This window comes from Lissotriton helveticus, chromosome 12 (genome assembly GCF_964261635.1).
Source record: "Lissotriton helveticus chromosome 12, aLisHel1.1, whole genome shotgun sequence".
Classification (NCBI taxonomy): Eukaryota; Metazoa; Chordata; class Amphibia; order Caudata; family Salamandridae; genus Lissotriton; species Lissotriton helveticus.
In genome coordinates, this window is record NC_136073.1 from 894,318,985 (window position 1) to 894,336,260 (window position 17,276).

Sequence of the window (17,276 nt, forward strand, 5' to 3'; positions counted from 1 at the left end):
AAAATGAGAAATAGTGACACTAAATTTTAGAAAAGTACAAAATTATTTATTTATTATATATGGTAGTCGGTCTAAAAAAGAGAACTGATCATTATACATGTATAAGAGGAGATGACTTGAGCTATGTATTTAACTTCAGTCATTCATCATGCATTCATGCTTATTAAATTGATTATTGACAATGCTTATTCTTTAGATGAAAGTACAAATCATTGTTCAACAAATTGTATTATTATAGAAAATTTCCATTGAACACACAATTTATCTGGTGGTTTCCAAGTTGTCCATCAGCGTGCGTTTCGGCAGCCCACACTGCCTTCCTCAGGAGTTCCACCTCCAAAATAGTATGTTCTGCAAAGACAATTATATATCACTACCATGTCCTAAAGTTAAAAACCACTAGTGTCACTGTATAAAACAAGTAGAATAAACTTTTTTGATAATCATGAAACAAAATTTATCACAATAATATGATTCACATCTATTTGCTATAAGTCGGAGCCATAAAGTGAGACAAACATTAAATAGTGAAAAGGTTACAGTATTAAAGTGCAGTAAAAAATGAAATGAGTAAAACACAATCCCTAGATATAGAAAAAGATAAAAAGAAGAAATAGACATGGGTAGGGTAAAGATCTAAAAAAGGGGTGTACCTCGTACTATCACTCTAGTCCTGTAGGTCTATTAAGATGTTAGTTAACATTGCAGCAATAAAAATATCCTACCACTTAGTAATTCATGTTGGATTCTACAATTGACTAGTCCTAGTCCATGTAGGTAAATGTGACCAATGTGACTGAGAATTGCAGGTTACCCCAAGTCCTGCAAATATTCTATGATGCATGTTTATATCAGTTGGAGTATTTAGGCCATTCATGCGTTTATCATGCTACAGAGAGACATATTGTTACCTACTGCATTATAAATAGTCTAATATGGCTTACCCATTTAATAGTTAAAAATGGTTTGAACATGAGATAAAGTAGCCCACGAAGTAATCCAGAGTGGTCTCGGTGCAATGTTGAATAGATACTGAAAATATACCCAAGAAAGAAGCCAACCATGAAATTACTGAGCATAAGAGTGGCTCACTATATGTCTACTTAATAAATATATCTGGTTGTTGGCTCTACTTTGTAAGAATGAAACAAGCCTAGAATAAAATAACCAAGTGCCATCAGTATACAGTTTTCATGGGATATGCTGAAAAGACAGAAGAAAACAAGGGAATAAGATGCAGAAACTACTCAAAGGGTGGTCACATCCCAAGAACAAGCATTTGCAATGCAATAGGTCTCGCATTAGGAAAGTTTGAACTATTGGTATTGTGTAAATGACACATTTTTTATTTATGTGTTGGTTTTGAAAATAGCAGAATTTATAGCTTTGTCATTTACAATGCCAATAGTTATAACTTTCGCAAATGTGACACCTATAGCATTTGTAATGCAGTATGTGTTGTATTTACATGACTTACATGTATTGATATTACAAATAACAATGGCTTTTAATTTTTTTGGGGGGGAAATATTTTTATTTGCATTTTTAAAACAATGCGAAACTTTGTCATGTAAATATACAAAATAATTTAGGCACAGTAGTTAGTCAACAGAAATCAATAGGATTACAACACTGATACAGGTGCATTTCTGTCCATCAATCATAACATGGGTTGTCAGCATATACCGTGGTCTTAAAGCATTATTCCGAATCAGAGCTAGAACTATCATTATCAGAAGGTGGGTCACAAATGTTTCCCCTATACTTGTTCCATGCCCCCCAGATCCTATTCCATTTCTTGGGACAACCTCTATTGCAGAACACTGCCCGCTCCGAAACCATCGCAGCGTCCATATCTCGCTTCCAAGCTGTTATTGTTGGTGACATTGCCCCACCCCATTTCTGCGCTATATTTCTTTTTGCCACCATCATGCCAAGTGTCATCCAGCTCTGCCCATAGCGTGTGAGGTCATTGGGGTCCCATATATTTAAAAGGCAGCGCCTGGGGTCAGGCAGTATGGAAAGTTCCTCTGATTGCGACATGGTGCGCATCACCTGAACCCAGTAGTGTGCAATTCGTGGGCAATCCCATATTGTGTGGTAGAAGCGCCCCACCTCCCCGCATCCCCGCAGACAGTATGGGTGTGCAATCCGTTTCATCTTATGCAATGTGTCTCTAGTGTAGTATGCGTAGTTGCACTAAGCGGAGACGTGAGGGAATGCCCACTTCTTTCGGGGACGCAGTCGCCTCTTGTCATTCCGAGTCATCAATGTCTCCACAATCGTGTGCCCATTTCTCCCTCAAGGCCTCCAGAGGGTCAGGTAAATTGTTTACTAGTTTTCGATAAGTCAGAGATGTCGCCTTTGACGGCATATAATCCGTAAGTAGCCTGTCCTCAAGCGGGGATGCCTCTGGGATGATCTTTTCGGGCGTCAACGCTTTTGTCAATGCATGACGTATTTGCATATACCGGTAACGTTCTGTTGGCGCCAGATCGTATTGCTGTTGCAGTGTCTCAAAGGGCAGCACTTGTCCCTTCTGCCAAAGGTCGCCAATGGTCGAGATGCCTATAGCATCCCAGCGGTCGAAGCCTTTGGAGTGTCTAAGTTTCCCCAGCTGCTTTATGTCCCACAGCGGGGTTAACTGTGTAAGTACTCCATGCCACTTCAACCTGGTCAGTGCCGCGTGCCATACGGTGAGTGTGTGCTGTAGTGGGCCGAACTTCATGGCGACCAGGGATTTATCATAAAGGGGGGCCAGCATATTAGCGTACCCCAACTGTGCCCTGTCCGCTTTTAGAGCAGGTTCAGACTGAGGGAGAAGAAGCCATTGGTTAATGACCTTCAACTGTGATGCCCAGTAGTAAAGGTTGACGTCTGGGAGCGCTATGCCTCCGTCGTACCAGCTTCGCGTGAGCTTGGCCTGTGCTATACGTGCGGGCTTAGAACCCCACAGCAGCACCGAGACCTGCGCCACGATGGTCTTGAAGTACGCGGGTGGGACAGGGTAGGGCGTGTTTTCTAAAACATAGAGAAAACGGGGTAGGGCCATCATTTTGAAAAGAGCCGCTTTTCCCAGCAGCGTCAGTGGCAGTGATTCCCAATGCCTTATGTCACGTTTAAAGCGATCAAGAGGAGGTTGTAAGTTATGTGTATGGAAGTCGGCTGGGTTAGCTGTGATGTATATCCCCAGATATTTAAACCCGTTAGCAGAAGTTCGTAAAGGGCAGGAGTCCGGCAAGCGCGGTGGGGGACCGCGCAGTATGTACATGGTGGATTTAGACCAGTTAATCGAGTAGCCAGACGCGCGGCCGTACGCCGTGCAGACATCTAGAAGAGTATTAATCGAGCGCTTGGGAGAGGTGAGATATAATAGGACATCGTCTGCGTACAGAGATATTCTGTCTTCCCACTTGTCTGCCCAATGGAGACCACTGATAGTAGGTTCCCATCTTATCCATTCTGCCAACGGTTCGAGGACCATGGCAAACAGTAATGGGGACAGTGGGCAACGCTGACGCGTGCCGCTAGACAGTGGAAAGTCCGCCGAGATGTGGCCGTTGGCAGCAACATGCGCCATGTTTTAATTTTTTTTAATAATTAATACTTAAATAGAAGTTATTGTAATTTATAATGGCAATAGCTTAAACTTTTGTAAATAACTTTTGTGAAGATTATGTTCAGTGTATTTTATCGTGACGAAAATCCAAGAACAGAAGTGAAATATTAACATCTTTTTGTGACATTTGTAATAAAGCTTGAAACATTGAGAGAACATATTTGAACCTGTTGTTGTTGAATGGTTGCACAGATTGATGCTGTGGTGGCGCGGAGTGATGTTGTGGTGGCGAACTAGTGATACTGTGGCGTTCAGTGATGCTGTTGTAGCGCATAGTGATGTTGTGGTGTCCCTGAGTGATGCTGTGGTGGTGTGAGTGATTCTTTGGTGGTTCTGAGTGATGCTGTATGCTATGCTATGTTTTGTTTTGCTATCCTATGTTTTGTTTTGTTATGCTATGTTTTGCTATCCTATGCTTTGATTTGTTATGCTATGCTATGCTGTGTTTTGTTATGCTATGCTATGTTTTGCTATGCTATGCTTTCTTATGCTATGTTTTGTTGTGTTTTATTATGCTTTGCTTTGTTTTGCTATACTATGTTTTGTTATGCTATGCTTTGTTGTGTTTTATATGCTATGCTATCTTTTGCTATGCTATGATATGTTGTGTTTTGTTAAGCTATGCTGTTTTGTTGTGATTTGCTGTTTTGTTGTGATTTGCTGTTTTGTTACGCTATGCTATGTTTTGTTGTGTATGCTATGTTTTGTTTGCTATCCTATGTTTTGTTTTGTTATGCTATGCTGTTTTGTTGTTTTTTTATGCTATGCTTTATGCTATCCTATGTTTTGTTGTGTTTTGTTATGCTATGCTATGCTTTGTTTTGCTATGCTATGTTTTATTATGCTATGCTTTGTTTTGCTATGCTATGTTTTGTTATGCTATGCTTTGTTATGCTATGCTTTATGCTATGCTTTATGCTATGTTTTGTTGTGTTTTGTTATGCTATGTTTTGTTTTGCTATACTATGCTTTGCTATGTTTTGTTATGCCATGCTATGTTTTGTTGTGTTTTGTTTTGTTATGCTATGTTTTGTTATGCTATGTTTTGTTATGCTATGTTTTGTTATGCTATGTTTTGTTATGCTATGTTTTGTTATGCTATGTTTTGTTATGCTATGTTTTGTTATGCTATGCTTTGTTTTGTTATGCTATGTTTTGTTATGCTATGCTTTGTTTTGTTATGTTATGCTATGTTTTGTTATTTTATGCTGTTTTGTTATGTTATGTTTTGTTATGCTATGTTTTGTTGTGTTTTGTTATGCTGTTTTGTAATACTATGCTATGTTTTGTTTTGCTATGCTTTATGTTATATGCTATGATTTGCTATGCTATGTTTTGTTGTTTTTTGTTATGCTATGTTTTGTTTTGTTATGCTACGTTTTGTTTTGCTATCCTATGCTTTGTTTTGTTATGCTCTTCTATGTTTTGCTATCCTATGCTTTGTTGAATTCCCTTTCTGGAGCAGGGTAAAGGGGGTTTCTGGGTACACAGTGCTGGTCTCAGCTGGTTCTTGTTTTCTCCGACACTGCAGGGAAGTGATTGAGCGCAGCATGGATTTTCTAGGTCTGATCATGATGCAGAACAAGCTGAAGGCGGAGACCGTACCTGTGCTGGAGGAGCTCCGGAGGGCGTGCATCCGCACCGTAATGGTTACAGGTGAGGAGGTTGTGGTTACGTGGTTTGGGGGTGTTACTGTAAAACCCTGCTCGTTTGTATGGACACCGCCTTAGAAAGACACTGTGTTGAGTATCTCCCTGCATTACTTCCATGCACTTGAATCCTTTATTTGACCTTTTATACCTTCTGTTTGACATTCGTTTCAGCTTATTCCTTCCTCGCGCCTTTAAGTTAAGGAAGGGAGTTAATGGGATCAATGCGGCCTCCCAATGCAAGGGTGTACTTGGCCCTTTTCACTAACTAGTCTGAACTGGGATGGCGGAGTGAGCTAAAGAACGGTGATGGATTAAACCCAGATCAGTTGACTGGGGGTGAGTGTTTGTATTGTCAACGCTCCGTCCATCACCACCTTTGGTTTTCCTTTTCACTAGGATGTCACAGAAAATATTTTTGGAATTTTTTATTAAGCAATCTCCCTCACTTACTATACAGCTTCTGGACGTTTGCAAGGCAGACTGTACCATTCACTATCCATCTTCCAGAAGTTTTCAGAGCAGAATGTACCATTCTGCATTGGGAACTGAATTCCAGTGTGTCAATCGTCCTTTATGCTGACCACGTCATATGCCGCACTGTAGACATGGCAATGGAGACCGAGTAACCTGGTTTGGTAGAGATGAGCAATAGCGCTCCTCTGCGGTATCCAGGGAAGTTGTTGTTCTAGCTGTTCCCAGTGTGTATTGTAAACTGACTCTCTCGTGTTCCAGACTTGACACTGCTGTATGACCAGATCATTAATTAATTAATTAATTAATTGTGGGTTTATATAGCGCTAGAATCAACTCCCGGAGGAGTATCTCCACGCTTCGACCGCTGGGGAACCCGTCCTGGCTCACCCTGAGAGATGGTCCCTAATGGGTATCTCTAAGGTGCGACCAAGCATCCCCGGCAGTCTGGGGGGCCGTTGTGAAGATGAGGCAAGCTAATGCCCAGAGTTGCCGAGTGTGGTCCCTGACTGGAGTAGGCACCGAGGCGAGAATTATCGAGCCCGCTGACCCTGGTCCACGACCCTGCCGCGTCGGGAATCGAACCCTGGTCCCGGGACGTCCTCTGCTTACGGGTCTGCCGCCTCTAACCAGTGAGCCACACCACTCCACTAAAAGGTAATGGATTTTCAGAAGCCATAGATGTACTGGGTTTTCAGTGACCATAGAAGTACTGTGTGTTCAGTGCTTTGTCAAAGCTGGAAACGATGGCGTTGCCCATTGTAGGAGGGGAAGAGGGGGTAGTCAAGTTTGTGATTTCTCAACAACTTTTCCCTGCAACAAACCTGTTTTGAATCTGCCATGGCTCCATAACCTGCATTGATAAGTTGTGTTACATGATTTATAATGTATTGATCAGGTCTCATCCGATGAACCTGGTTTTCACCTTCTGTGTGATTTTGCAGTCCTCACTGGGTTCTTGGCTGGCAGATGTGATAACCCCTGCATTATTTCAGACACCTTAAGTCACCCTGGAAATCATGCAGGGGCAATATGTGTCCAACGCCAACCTTTGAAGCCATGGCAGATTTTCAGGATTTTTACAGGAGACTCATTGAACACACAGTCATTTGGCCCCACAAGGATTAGAATTGATACCTGTATAATATCTACAGGAGACTCCTTGAACAAATGAGATCATCCAGTCCCTCTAAGACTAGAGTTGATACCTGTATTGACTGCCCAAGGCTCTCTAAGTGGTCCATGTAACACCTGAGGTCCGTGAGCCAACGTCCTATAATATTACCTGTTCTTTTCTTGCAGGAGATAATATGCTGACCGCCGTGTCCGTCGCCCGGGAATGTGGCATGATACCCCCTCAGGGGAAGGTCATCATCACCGAGGCTCTTCCTCCTCGAGAGGGGCAGCCTGCCACCATCCACTGGCAGTACGCTGACGAGCTGCCCTGCACAAAGCTCCTCGACAACGGTTGTAAAGAGGTGAGAGGTTTGAGGTCATGCTGAGGAGGATTGAGAGGATCTGTGTGAAGAGAGGAATTCCCAAGAAAGGGTCCTAGGAATGAAAGTAAGGCGAGTGCTTAGCGAGGAGGGAGTAAGGAGTGCCCACAGGGAAAATGGAAAGGATGGGAATACGAGTGCCTAGAGAAGAGGGTGGAAGAGGATGGAAGGGAGGTCAGTGTCTACAAGAGATGGTGAGAAGAATGGGAGTAAAGAGAGTCCACAAGGGAAAATAAGGATGGGAGTAAGGCGAGCGCCTAGAGGAGGGTGTGGAAGAAGTTGGAAGTAAGGCTAGTGTCCAAAAGGAATGGTGATAGGAGTAGAAGTAAGGCGAGCACATACTGGAGTGTAAGAGAATGACTGGAGTAGGTCAGGCACCTGGAGGGGAGGGTGAGAAGGAAAAGTGTAAGTCACGCAGCCCCTGAGGTGAATGAGAAGGGCACCTGAGTGGGGTGAGGAGGACTGAATAAAATTAGTCCTCCCAAGCCCCACATGGGAAAGGTTTGAGTTTCCTGGGAGGAGGTAGAATTGGAGGTAATATGGTCATCCTCGGAGGAAGGCGAAGGGGGTTGAATATGTGGGGGGTGGGGGTCATGGATGCTCAGTGAGACACCTCACTGGTGGCGAGGAAGCTAGTAAGGCTTGACTATAAGATGTGCAGGCTAGTAATGCTTTGCTGGAGGACTGTGAACATTGAGGCAGAAGTTGAATGGAGGAAATTGCATAATAGGACAGATGCTTCCAATTGTAGTGGAAGAGGCCATGTCTGGTCTCCGGTAGGCAGTATCTGTCTCTCGTCACCGTATCTGGAAATCTTGAACCCCATAAACCATGTCACTGAAAGAGGTTCAAGATTTGGATCATAAGGCTGGTAGATGAAACCAGGGGGGTGCAAGAGTGACTTTTTCATCACATTTGTAAAATATGGTCCTACCCCAGGGCTAGCAGAGTGCTTTAGGGTTGAAATCAATTTTTATGAAATTATAGTAACAGGATACACAATAAGCCACCTACATCCATTGGTTGGCGGTGTTCCTGCATGCGATAGCTGGCGTGTATCCTTTAATAGCAACAAAAACAAGCATTTGCAATGCAATAGGTCTCGCATTTGCGAAAGTTTGAGCTATTGGCATTGTAAATGACAATGCCTTTTATTTATGCGTTTGAAAACCTGCAAGCTGTGCGTAAAAAAGCACTTTGTACTTATAGTCCATGCTTATGAGAAGCAAGGCTGACGGTCTCTTTTACTGCTAGCCTTACTTTTCGAAAGCAAAGACTATATGTTCAAAGTGCGTGTTTATGCACCGATTGCAGGTTTTAAAAACAAATTAACAAAAGGCATTGTCATTTACACAATGCAAATAGCTCCAACTCTTGTAAATGCGAGACCTATTGCATTGCAAATGCTTGTTTAAACATATAAATAAAAGGCATTGTCATTTACAGTACCAATAGCTCAAAATTTCGCAATTTCGAGACCTATTGCATTGCAAATGCTTGGTTTCCCCCCCCCCTCCTCTCTCCTTCTCCTTTCATACACATTTGTCAAACGCTGCAAAAATTCTCCGCAAAACAAAATCTGCTTCCTCTGTGGACAACCCTTAGCTACCGAAACTCTGCCTCTGAAGATAAAACTATGTGGGTAATACTTGTCTGGCTTGATTAAATGGAATACGACTGGCAGGCAAGCTGCAAAAGAATTTCCCTCCTCCCTCCGCTTTTCTTTAAAGGGGAGTTAAGACATTCCACCTGTGACACCATTGAATGTGTGTGCGCTTAACTTGTCACAGCTAGGCTCCACAGAGAGGAAGCCTGCATTCTCAAATATTTCATGTTGTCACAGTTTGACTTATCCTACTCAAAGAGGGGGAGAGGTTATTCTGAACATTGCAATTAATAAAACCTACCTCAAGCACGATATCGCAGTGAAGTTCAACTCCTTTTATAAAACAAAAATGTATATTGTGCTATAGGTTAATTAAAAACCTCTATATTTGATTGGGATGTTCTTCACATGATTTGGCTTGCAGTGCATTTTTGTTTTCTTAAACCTATTTTATTGAGATTTTACAGTATCAATCAGGCAGAGGCCTGGCATAATCCACTTGACTACAAAATATCACAGAGATAGCGACATTGGAAATATCAATGGGAACTGTTTGTATACAAAATATAAGAATACAAACTAAGAGCTGTATGCAGACATCGCCACACCACTAACAAAGGCAAGCAAAGTTCAAGATGCACATAAGACCAGGAAGAGGAAACAGTATATCGTGCCTGTGGGCCCACAAATTACACATGAGACTGTTCCTATGGGGATTGCAAGGGAAGAGGAGGGAGGTCTATGGCATTTTTTATTTTTTTAATGAAGTATTTACCACTGCTCCTGCCTCCACTCCCCCGTGCTAAGTCAAAAATATATCTAATAATAAATGGTGTTCCTGGACTGTATCAATCGGCGTTGGTAAAGCGCAGCTACTCACCTGTGAGGGTCTCAAGGCAATAAACTTTACCTCTGACCTCGTTCCTCTATATGGTTACGAAACTACCAGGGACTTGGAATATCCTTATACTGTATGACAGGGGTAATATATATATATATATATATACAGCCTGATAATGTATTTATTATACAGCCCTCATGTCGCTCTTCTGTAATTTCAAAACACGTTACAACCTGTACCTCCATATACTGCCTTCATGAGGAAGGTAATATTGCATAGATTGGTTGTGACCGTTTTTTGGTATATATGTCCTGTGTGTAGAAGAAGTTTCTTCATTGATATTATGTATCTGATAGTCCCTCGTTGTATAGTTCCTAATCCTTCCCGAAGTTTTCCTCAAAGCGCTGAAGTAGAGAAGGGAGAGTGGAAGAGGGACCAGGAGGGTACATGATAAAGATACCGAGGAAGGATTTTGCTGATCAATGCCTTCTCTAGCATCTCACAGGGCAGAGTGATCATGTTGATAGCTGGTCCTGAGAAGATGTTGAAGACATGGGTTGGGGCTGAGAAGTAAACTAGAGACGGAATGAGGTTTAAGTCAAGTGGGTGATGAATGACTGAAAGAAATAGGGCTGGGCAGAAGTGTTATACTGATGCAGGTAATGGCACCCTGGTAGGCAGGTACGCCCCTAACCCGCAGTCCAATCTCATGCACACCTCCATTCCCCAAGTCCTCAGTAGGAGCTGTATGGGATGGTAGCCCGTTTCCCTGCTACCTGTGCCACAGAGAGGCAGTCATCTGATTTGAGGACTGTGTGCTTAAGGACTGTTCTTAACACTTCAATCATTAGTTTGGCCTGGGCTAGGCATTCTGTGCTCAAAACCTCCCCTTGGCTGTATGCTGACTGCTCTGGTGATGTTCCGTGCACTGGGCCTGTCAGACCGCAATCCATCTTTAGGATGTAAAGCAAGTATTTAATACCTCTTAATGCCCACGTGTAGGGTTTCACTCATGTATTGTAATGATATAGCGCTTACTACCCCAGACGAGGCGTCTAAGTGCTTTTTTTGGCGAGTAGCACGCTACTCCGAGACCCATAAAGGATTAGTGTTGAATTAGTATAGTGAAATATGAAAGTAATTAAAGTGGTGGATAGGTTAGTCGGTTATTTGGATTTGGAAGGATAGCGGAAGGTTAGAAGAGGAAAAAAAAGGTTTATATTTATATAGCGCTTGTACCCCTCATGGGGTGTTGAAGAGCTTTTCTTGCGAGTAGCACACTACTCCGAGACCCATAAAGGATTAGTGTTGAATTAGTATAGTGAAATATTAAAGTGGTGGATATGTTAGTCAGTTATTTGGATTTGGAAGGATAGCGGAAGGATAGAAGAGGAAAAAAAGTTTTGTATTTATATAGCGCTTGTACCCCTCATGGGGTGTTGAAGAGCTTTTCTGGCGAGTAGCACGCTACTGTTCTAGTTTGTATGCTGTGAAGTCACTGTCTACCTACAACTATGAATACTCTGGTCTGAGAATTACAGACATTGGACAACTAGAAAAAAAATTCAACCTGGCTTGCTTAAATCGACTACAGGAAACAACAACAACAACAACAACAAACTACAGTTTTGGGCTTTAACAGGCATAAAACCGGAACTGCAATATAATACAGTAGAGCTAAGCTGCATCAGGAATTTTTGTGGTGGACTGGAATACCAACTAGTTTCTATAGTGCTGTCACATATGGAAAGAGAATCATCAATGCCTCCCTTTGAGCACATCTCAAACACCATGAACAGATCATCTACCCTTCCTTCCGATTCCAATTTGATCCTGGCACTCACCCCTCCTTGCATACTAGAACTGCCGAGGGCTATTGACTCCAGAACTTCGAATCCGGCGTAGGGCGGGGAATAATACAGACTTCTGCGGCCTAGGGTGCCCTCCCCACGTCATGCAGGGGCCCCATCATTTTGCGTCGTCAGGGCTGATTCAATAGTATAGACCCCGATTTACCAGGCTTTGGGTCCGAGGGTGCATTGCTGGGTCGCAGGTGCTGTGACACTTAGTATGTAGTGTGTTTTGATCAGGGGTTAAACCGGGTCCCTGAAGTCAGCACTCGGGTCAGATTCAGGTCTGTCAGCTGCTCTCCACGCCCCGCCCTCGTGCACGGTGTGCGCGTTTAGACGTCCCTCTCCACCCCCTCATAATAAATGGATCGGGTGATCTCCTTACCCTCCCCCGTTCAGAGTTTTAAATATACCTGCCTGGCTCCCCAGCTCCAGTTACTCGCACCCACTTGACCCGATACGGATCGGGCCTGCGCAGGGCACCGAGTCACCTGCTCCCTTCCGGGACCGCTGCTCGCTGCCCTCGACCGGCGGCCGCGGAGAGCTCGTGATCCGAGGCTTCTCTCTGATCTGCAGCGACTCCACTGAGGAGGAGTCGGGGGTCTAGAGTTTACATCGATTGTTGAACAATGAAACTGGACTTCTAATTCTGGCTTCACCTCTGTTAATCATGTGATCTTGGACAAATCAATTCACCTCGCCATACGTCAGTTCACTTATTTTTCACAACAAATGTAGCAGTTAGAAATGCACAAACGCCAATATGAAATAATAGGGTACAAAGGACATGGCTTTTGGACGCCCAGTCTGCGGACCGGCTTCCAGCGGGCCGCGTTCGGAGGCTTTTCCAAACGCAGAGGGCCAGAGGTGGCATCGTGGGGGTGGCCGTAACTCGACCCTGTGCTATAAATAGCTCCCCGAGTATGTTTTCCGCCTGCAAGAGCAGACACGAGTATCTCTGGCTTACAGGTCTGCAATTCATTAAAATCACGCGGGAGCCCTACCTTCTATAGTATTTGCGATATCGTATTTGGTCTGCGGGGCAGCTCCCAGGAACCAGGAAGTCAGGCAGGCCGGCGCGACAACAGGAAACAGGAAGTAGGAGGGCGGGAGCCTACCCCGCCTCCAACGGAAGAGCCGCGATGGGAGCCGCGTTTCAAGCACCGGAGCTGGCAGGAGCCGGAGCCGCGCTTCAAGCACCGGAGCTGGCAGGAGCCTACCCTGCGGGTGCCGAAGAAGGGGAGAAGAGTCCTGCTGCCGGGCCCTGCAGCTGAGGAGAGCCGCCGCAGGAATGAAGCCGGTGAGTGGGTTGCTGAGCGGGGGGGGGGGGAGCATGTGTGCGCGCGCGTGCGGGGGGGGCTGTGTATGTGTGTGTGCGTGCGTGTGTGTATGTGTCTGGAGTGCGTGTGTGTGACTGTGGGGGAGGGGGGTGGGGGGGAGCGAGTGTCTGCCGTGTGCCTGCGTGTGCATGCGCTCGCCTGTGTGTGCGCATGCAGAGGGGTGGGGGGTGGGGGCTGCCTATATGTGAAGCGCTCTGATACCTGATTCGGTTCGGGGCTGGTAAAAAAAAATAAAAAATAAAAAATGGCTGAGTTACTCTGCGCATGCGCGGGTGAGACGCGCGCTCCCGCGGTGAAAACCGCGAAGGAAACGCTCGTCCACATCGGTGTCCACATTCCCATTAACGGGCAACAATAGTTGTCGAGCAGACACTCCGTCTGCTCGACCTAAAAAAGCAGGAAAAGGTCAGAGACTGGGTTAGGCCAGCGCTGGGGGTAGGGCAAGCAGAGAGGCGCTGCTGACAATTAAGTCTCTCCGGTATCTAATGGTCTATGCTTGGTGCCTCTGCTGTTAGGCGCAATATCCGCAGGTAATGGGGGCAGGACAGTTCTCGGAACTCCTCCGACAGATATTGTATGCACATTTTGGGAGCGGGGGACACTGAAGCTAAATAAAGTTTGGCGTCTGCATATTGAAGCGGTTTTGCCTTTTAGAAATTCTTATAAAAGACTGCCATCTGCCTTCCATATCTCGGAAACCCTGTGGTCTGCTGCCTGCGCACGGAGACGATGTGCTCGCATGCGCCCTGCTTTATTACCCCGGGTAATACTTTGGGCGTATTCTAAAAGAGCATACTTCGGTCTTCCCATGTCTATGGCGCTTAACTGTTTCTTTGCCACCGTCAGTTGGCGGCAAAATGCTACAGAGCTCGGCCTAGAATGGGCTGACTCTAGTTCTTTAATCTGCGATTCCAGCTGGCAGCGCTTCTCCCTCCCCTCCCTATTGTATCCAGCTGCTACACTTAAAAAATGTCCCCTCAGAACCACCTTCAGTGTTCCCCACAATGTATGGATGGATGGCCAGGTTTTGTCGTTCTATTCTAGAGAAGTCTGAATAGCTGAGTATCTGTTTTCATGTTTTCGTAAGTCAGAAGTTTTGTGTTCAGCTGCCAGTGAGTGGGGGTGGGTAATCATCTGCTATCATCAAACTATAGGAGCTGGGGGAGTGATCCGAGAGGGAAGTTGCCGCAATTACTACTGAAAGTGTATCGCGTGTGACTCCTGGCTTGTGAGGAAATAATCTATGCGCACATACGTCTGGCGAGATGCTGAGTAGAATGTGTAATCTACAGCTGAGGGGTGCATATGTCTCCAAACATCTGTAAATTCTGCTTCACTAGCAAAGTGCTTTAAAGAGAACATGGCACTACACATTTGTTGAACTTGGCCCACTTTGCAGGGTCACCCCCAAACCTTTTTCCCTTCACCCCTCCTGTTTTCTGAATTTGTTTTTGTTGGCATTAGGACTCTGCTCTTTACCACTGCTAAGGTGCTTGTGCTGCACTCTACAACGTGGTAAAATGGGCCTTTAACTAATTGCCACATTTAATTTACACATACTTCCCTAGCATATGGTAATACATGTACCCATGGCCTGTAAATAAAATGTTACTAGTTGTTTTGCAGCTTTCATTGTGCTACCCTCTAGAGTAGCAATTTAAAACACGTGTCAGGCCTGCCATTGCAGCCTGTAGTGCAGTTTAAAACTGCAAGTTCGACCTGGCAAAATAAACCTTTTTCCAGGCCCAAAACTTTCTTTTTAATACATTTAAATCACCCCCAAGTTATTCCCCGACAACCCATAAGGCAGGGTGCATTGTATTTGAAAGATAGGACATGTGTTTTTAAGTTTTACTTGTCCTGCTAGTGAAAAACTCTTAAATGTGTTTTTCACTTCTATAAGACCTATATCTCCCATTGGATAACATTGAGTTAATTTACTACATTTAATAAGTGCTAACATTTGATTGGGAACAGATAGAGATGTCAAGTTTGGACTCAAATGAATTGTAATTTAATATACTCTTTAGTGGGAAAGTCGGATTTTTTATTACATTTTTGAAAATGTCACTTTTAGATAGTTGGCATTTTCATGCCCAAATGTTTCTAAGACTTTCTAGGAGTTTGCAGCTGCCTGAGCCTGTTAATTGCTCCCGCGTTAAGAATGCATATTGGGCCCTGACAGTGAACAATAGAGGACTAGGTGTTGGCAGAATGGGCCATCCTGCCAGGATGGCTGTGGGTGGAGCTGTTCCATGCCCCACTTACATTTTAAAGGGCTACCTCCAGTGCACACACAAAATAACCAGATGAGATCTTTTGTCATCTCAGAATTTGTCAAGCCTTGGCAAGGGAAGGCCAGAACTTTCCAGAACTACATGTAGGGGTAGCCCAAATTACTCATTTCGAAGGCTGGCACTAGGTATGAATATTGGAACCTCAGACCAACTTTTCAATACACTTGAATTGAACTCGAAATTAACTACTGCCTTGTTCTCCAGAGGCCTGCTCTGCTTTTTGAGGAGGAAGACTTGATCTGCTCTCTTCCTTCCAGGCTAATTTGAGTGACTTCAAGGGCCAGTTGACTAACCTCCTGTTCTGAGCTACAGGGACAACAAGCTTAGGAGGCCTCCCTGTTTGGACCTGCATTAACCCTGTTGGCCTCTACTGTAGTGAGTTACAGATCCCCAGAGGTACCTCCCTAGGTCCTAGACCCCCTACTAGAATCACTTAAGCTTCTCCTATGAACATTTGAAGTTTTGGATTCTTTATGCTGGACTTTGAGAAGGTAACTTTTTCAGCTGGTGTAACCTGGTCCTTGTATCCTGCCTGTACTCCATTGCGGTCGGCCTGAACTTGTGACTTTCCCCAGTCTACCACGACCAGAGGACCACTAGTGGCGCTGTGTGCTTTTAGGCGATATGCCTACCCAAAACTTTAAAATTGCATATTACTGATTTTATTTGTTTTGTTCTGGTCTCATTTTATTTATTACATTTCTTTATTTTTCTAAATTGCTTTGGGATTTTTCTTGTGTTTACACATTGCCTCTAAATTAAGTCTGACTGCTTTTGTGCAAAGCTACCAGAAGGTTAAGCACAGGTTAATTTTTTACTTTTTTGGTTCATCCCAACAAGGCTTGTGGTTGTTGCTTAGGATTGGTTTTAACCACTCGACCATTAGTCCTATTTCTTAGAACTTGACTATATGCAGGTGATCGAGGCAGAGAGGAAGCCATGGAATTGTGGCAAGTAAAGAGAAGCATGGTGATCAAGGCAGAGAGGAAACCATGGGGTCGCAACAAGTTGAGACGTATGGTGATTGAGGCAGAGAGGAAACCATAGGGTCGTGACAAGTTAAGAGAAGCATGGTTAGTTAGGTTCAAAGGTAACCATGTGGTCGCATCAAGCAAATGAAAGCATGGTGTGAGTGAGGCTGAAGAATTCATGGGGGTTGTGGCAGGTAAAGGAGGGGAGTATGGCGAAGGGAGACTGGTGAGAGAATTGCTTTGTGGGGATGAGGCGTAAAAAGGAATACTGTTTAAGGTCCTTACTCTTCTTGAGTCACTTGTGCTTTGGACATCCACTGCCTAAAAAATGGCCTGCAGAGCGTCCAGATCGGAATCTATAATGCCTCCTGAATTTTCAGCCAGGTCAAGACAGCGATCCTATTTGCCAAGAACTGCTAACAAACCAGGCTCAGTGGCAATCACCTGCATTGCTCCGAACCTCAGCTTTCACCAAATGTCAAGTCACTTGAATTCATCATGTACATAAACCTCGCTCTCAACAGGGGTGTGGAATTTAATAAAATATCTACTTGTCCATGGGGCAGGTTACTTCATAAACCTACTTGTCTTGTAACAAAATCCACTTGCCCCTTTTGTGGCATGTAATGCGGTGACAAATTACGGCAGCACATTTATACTGGAACCACCTTCAGTAGTGCAGGCCGAGCTTACAACATTTACTTTTAGTGCACACCCTAATAATAAAGGCTTTGCACTAATCAAGCATAAATACAAGTTTGAACAGCATTAATACATGGACACACTTATTATCTTAACTGCATATATAGTCCTTCCCTTATCCATAATGTGGTACTGCAAACTGGCAGCCAAAGGGTTTGTGCTGCAGGGGGTTGGGCCTACTGGTCCCAAGGACAAAATACACATGTAAACTTGTTGCCCTTGATCCAAAACAATATGTCCGGGGCGTCGGGCTATAGGAATTCCACATCCCTGCTTTCAAGGAACACCAGCTCTCTTTTCCAAAAAGTGACTTCAAAACTGCTGTCAAGCCCTTGTACTCTCGCATCTACATGGTGGTAATGCCGTGTTTCATGGGCACCCAGCCTCCACACAGGCATCCCTTAGGATCACCCTACTTGTCGCGGAATGTC

General features: G+C 44.4%; 1 protein-coding gene across 1 annotated transcript in view; it reads left to right on the forward strand.

Annotated features, from left to right (window-relative positions):
• The window catches only part of LOC144798760 (polyamine-transporting ATPase 13A3-like), a 376,171-nt gene that overhangs the window by 262,963 nt on the left and 95,932 nt on the right, over positions 1-17,276 (forward strand). Inside the window, exons 20-21 of the mRNA XM_078669780.1 lie at positions 5,151-5,275; positions 7,045-7,220. Coding sequence (XP_078525906.1) covers positions 5,151-5,275; positions 7,045-7,220 — 301 coding nt within the window. The remainder of the gene's footprint in view (positions 1-5,150; positions 5,276-7,044; positions 7,221-17,276) is intronic.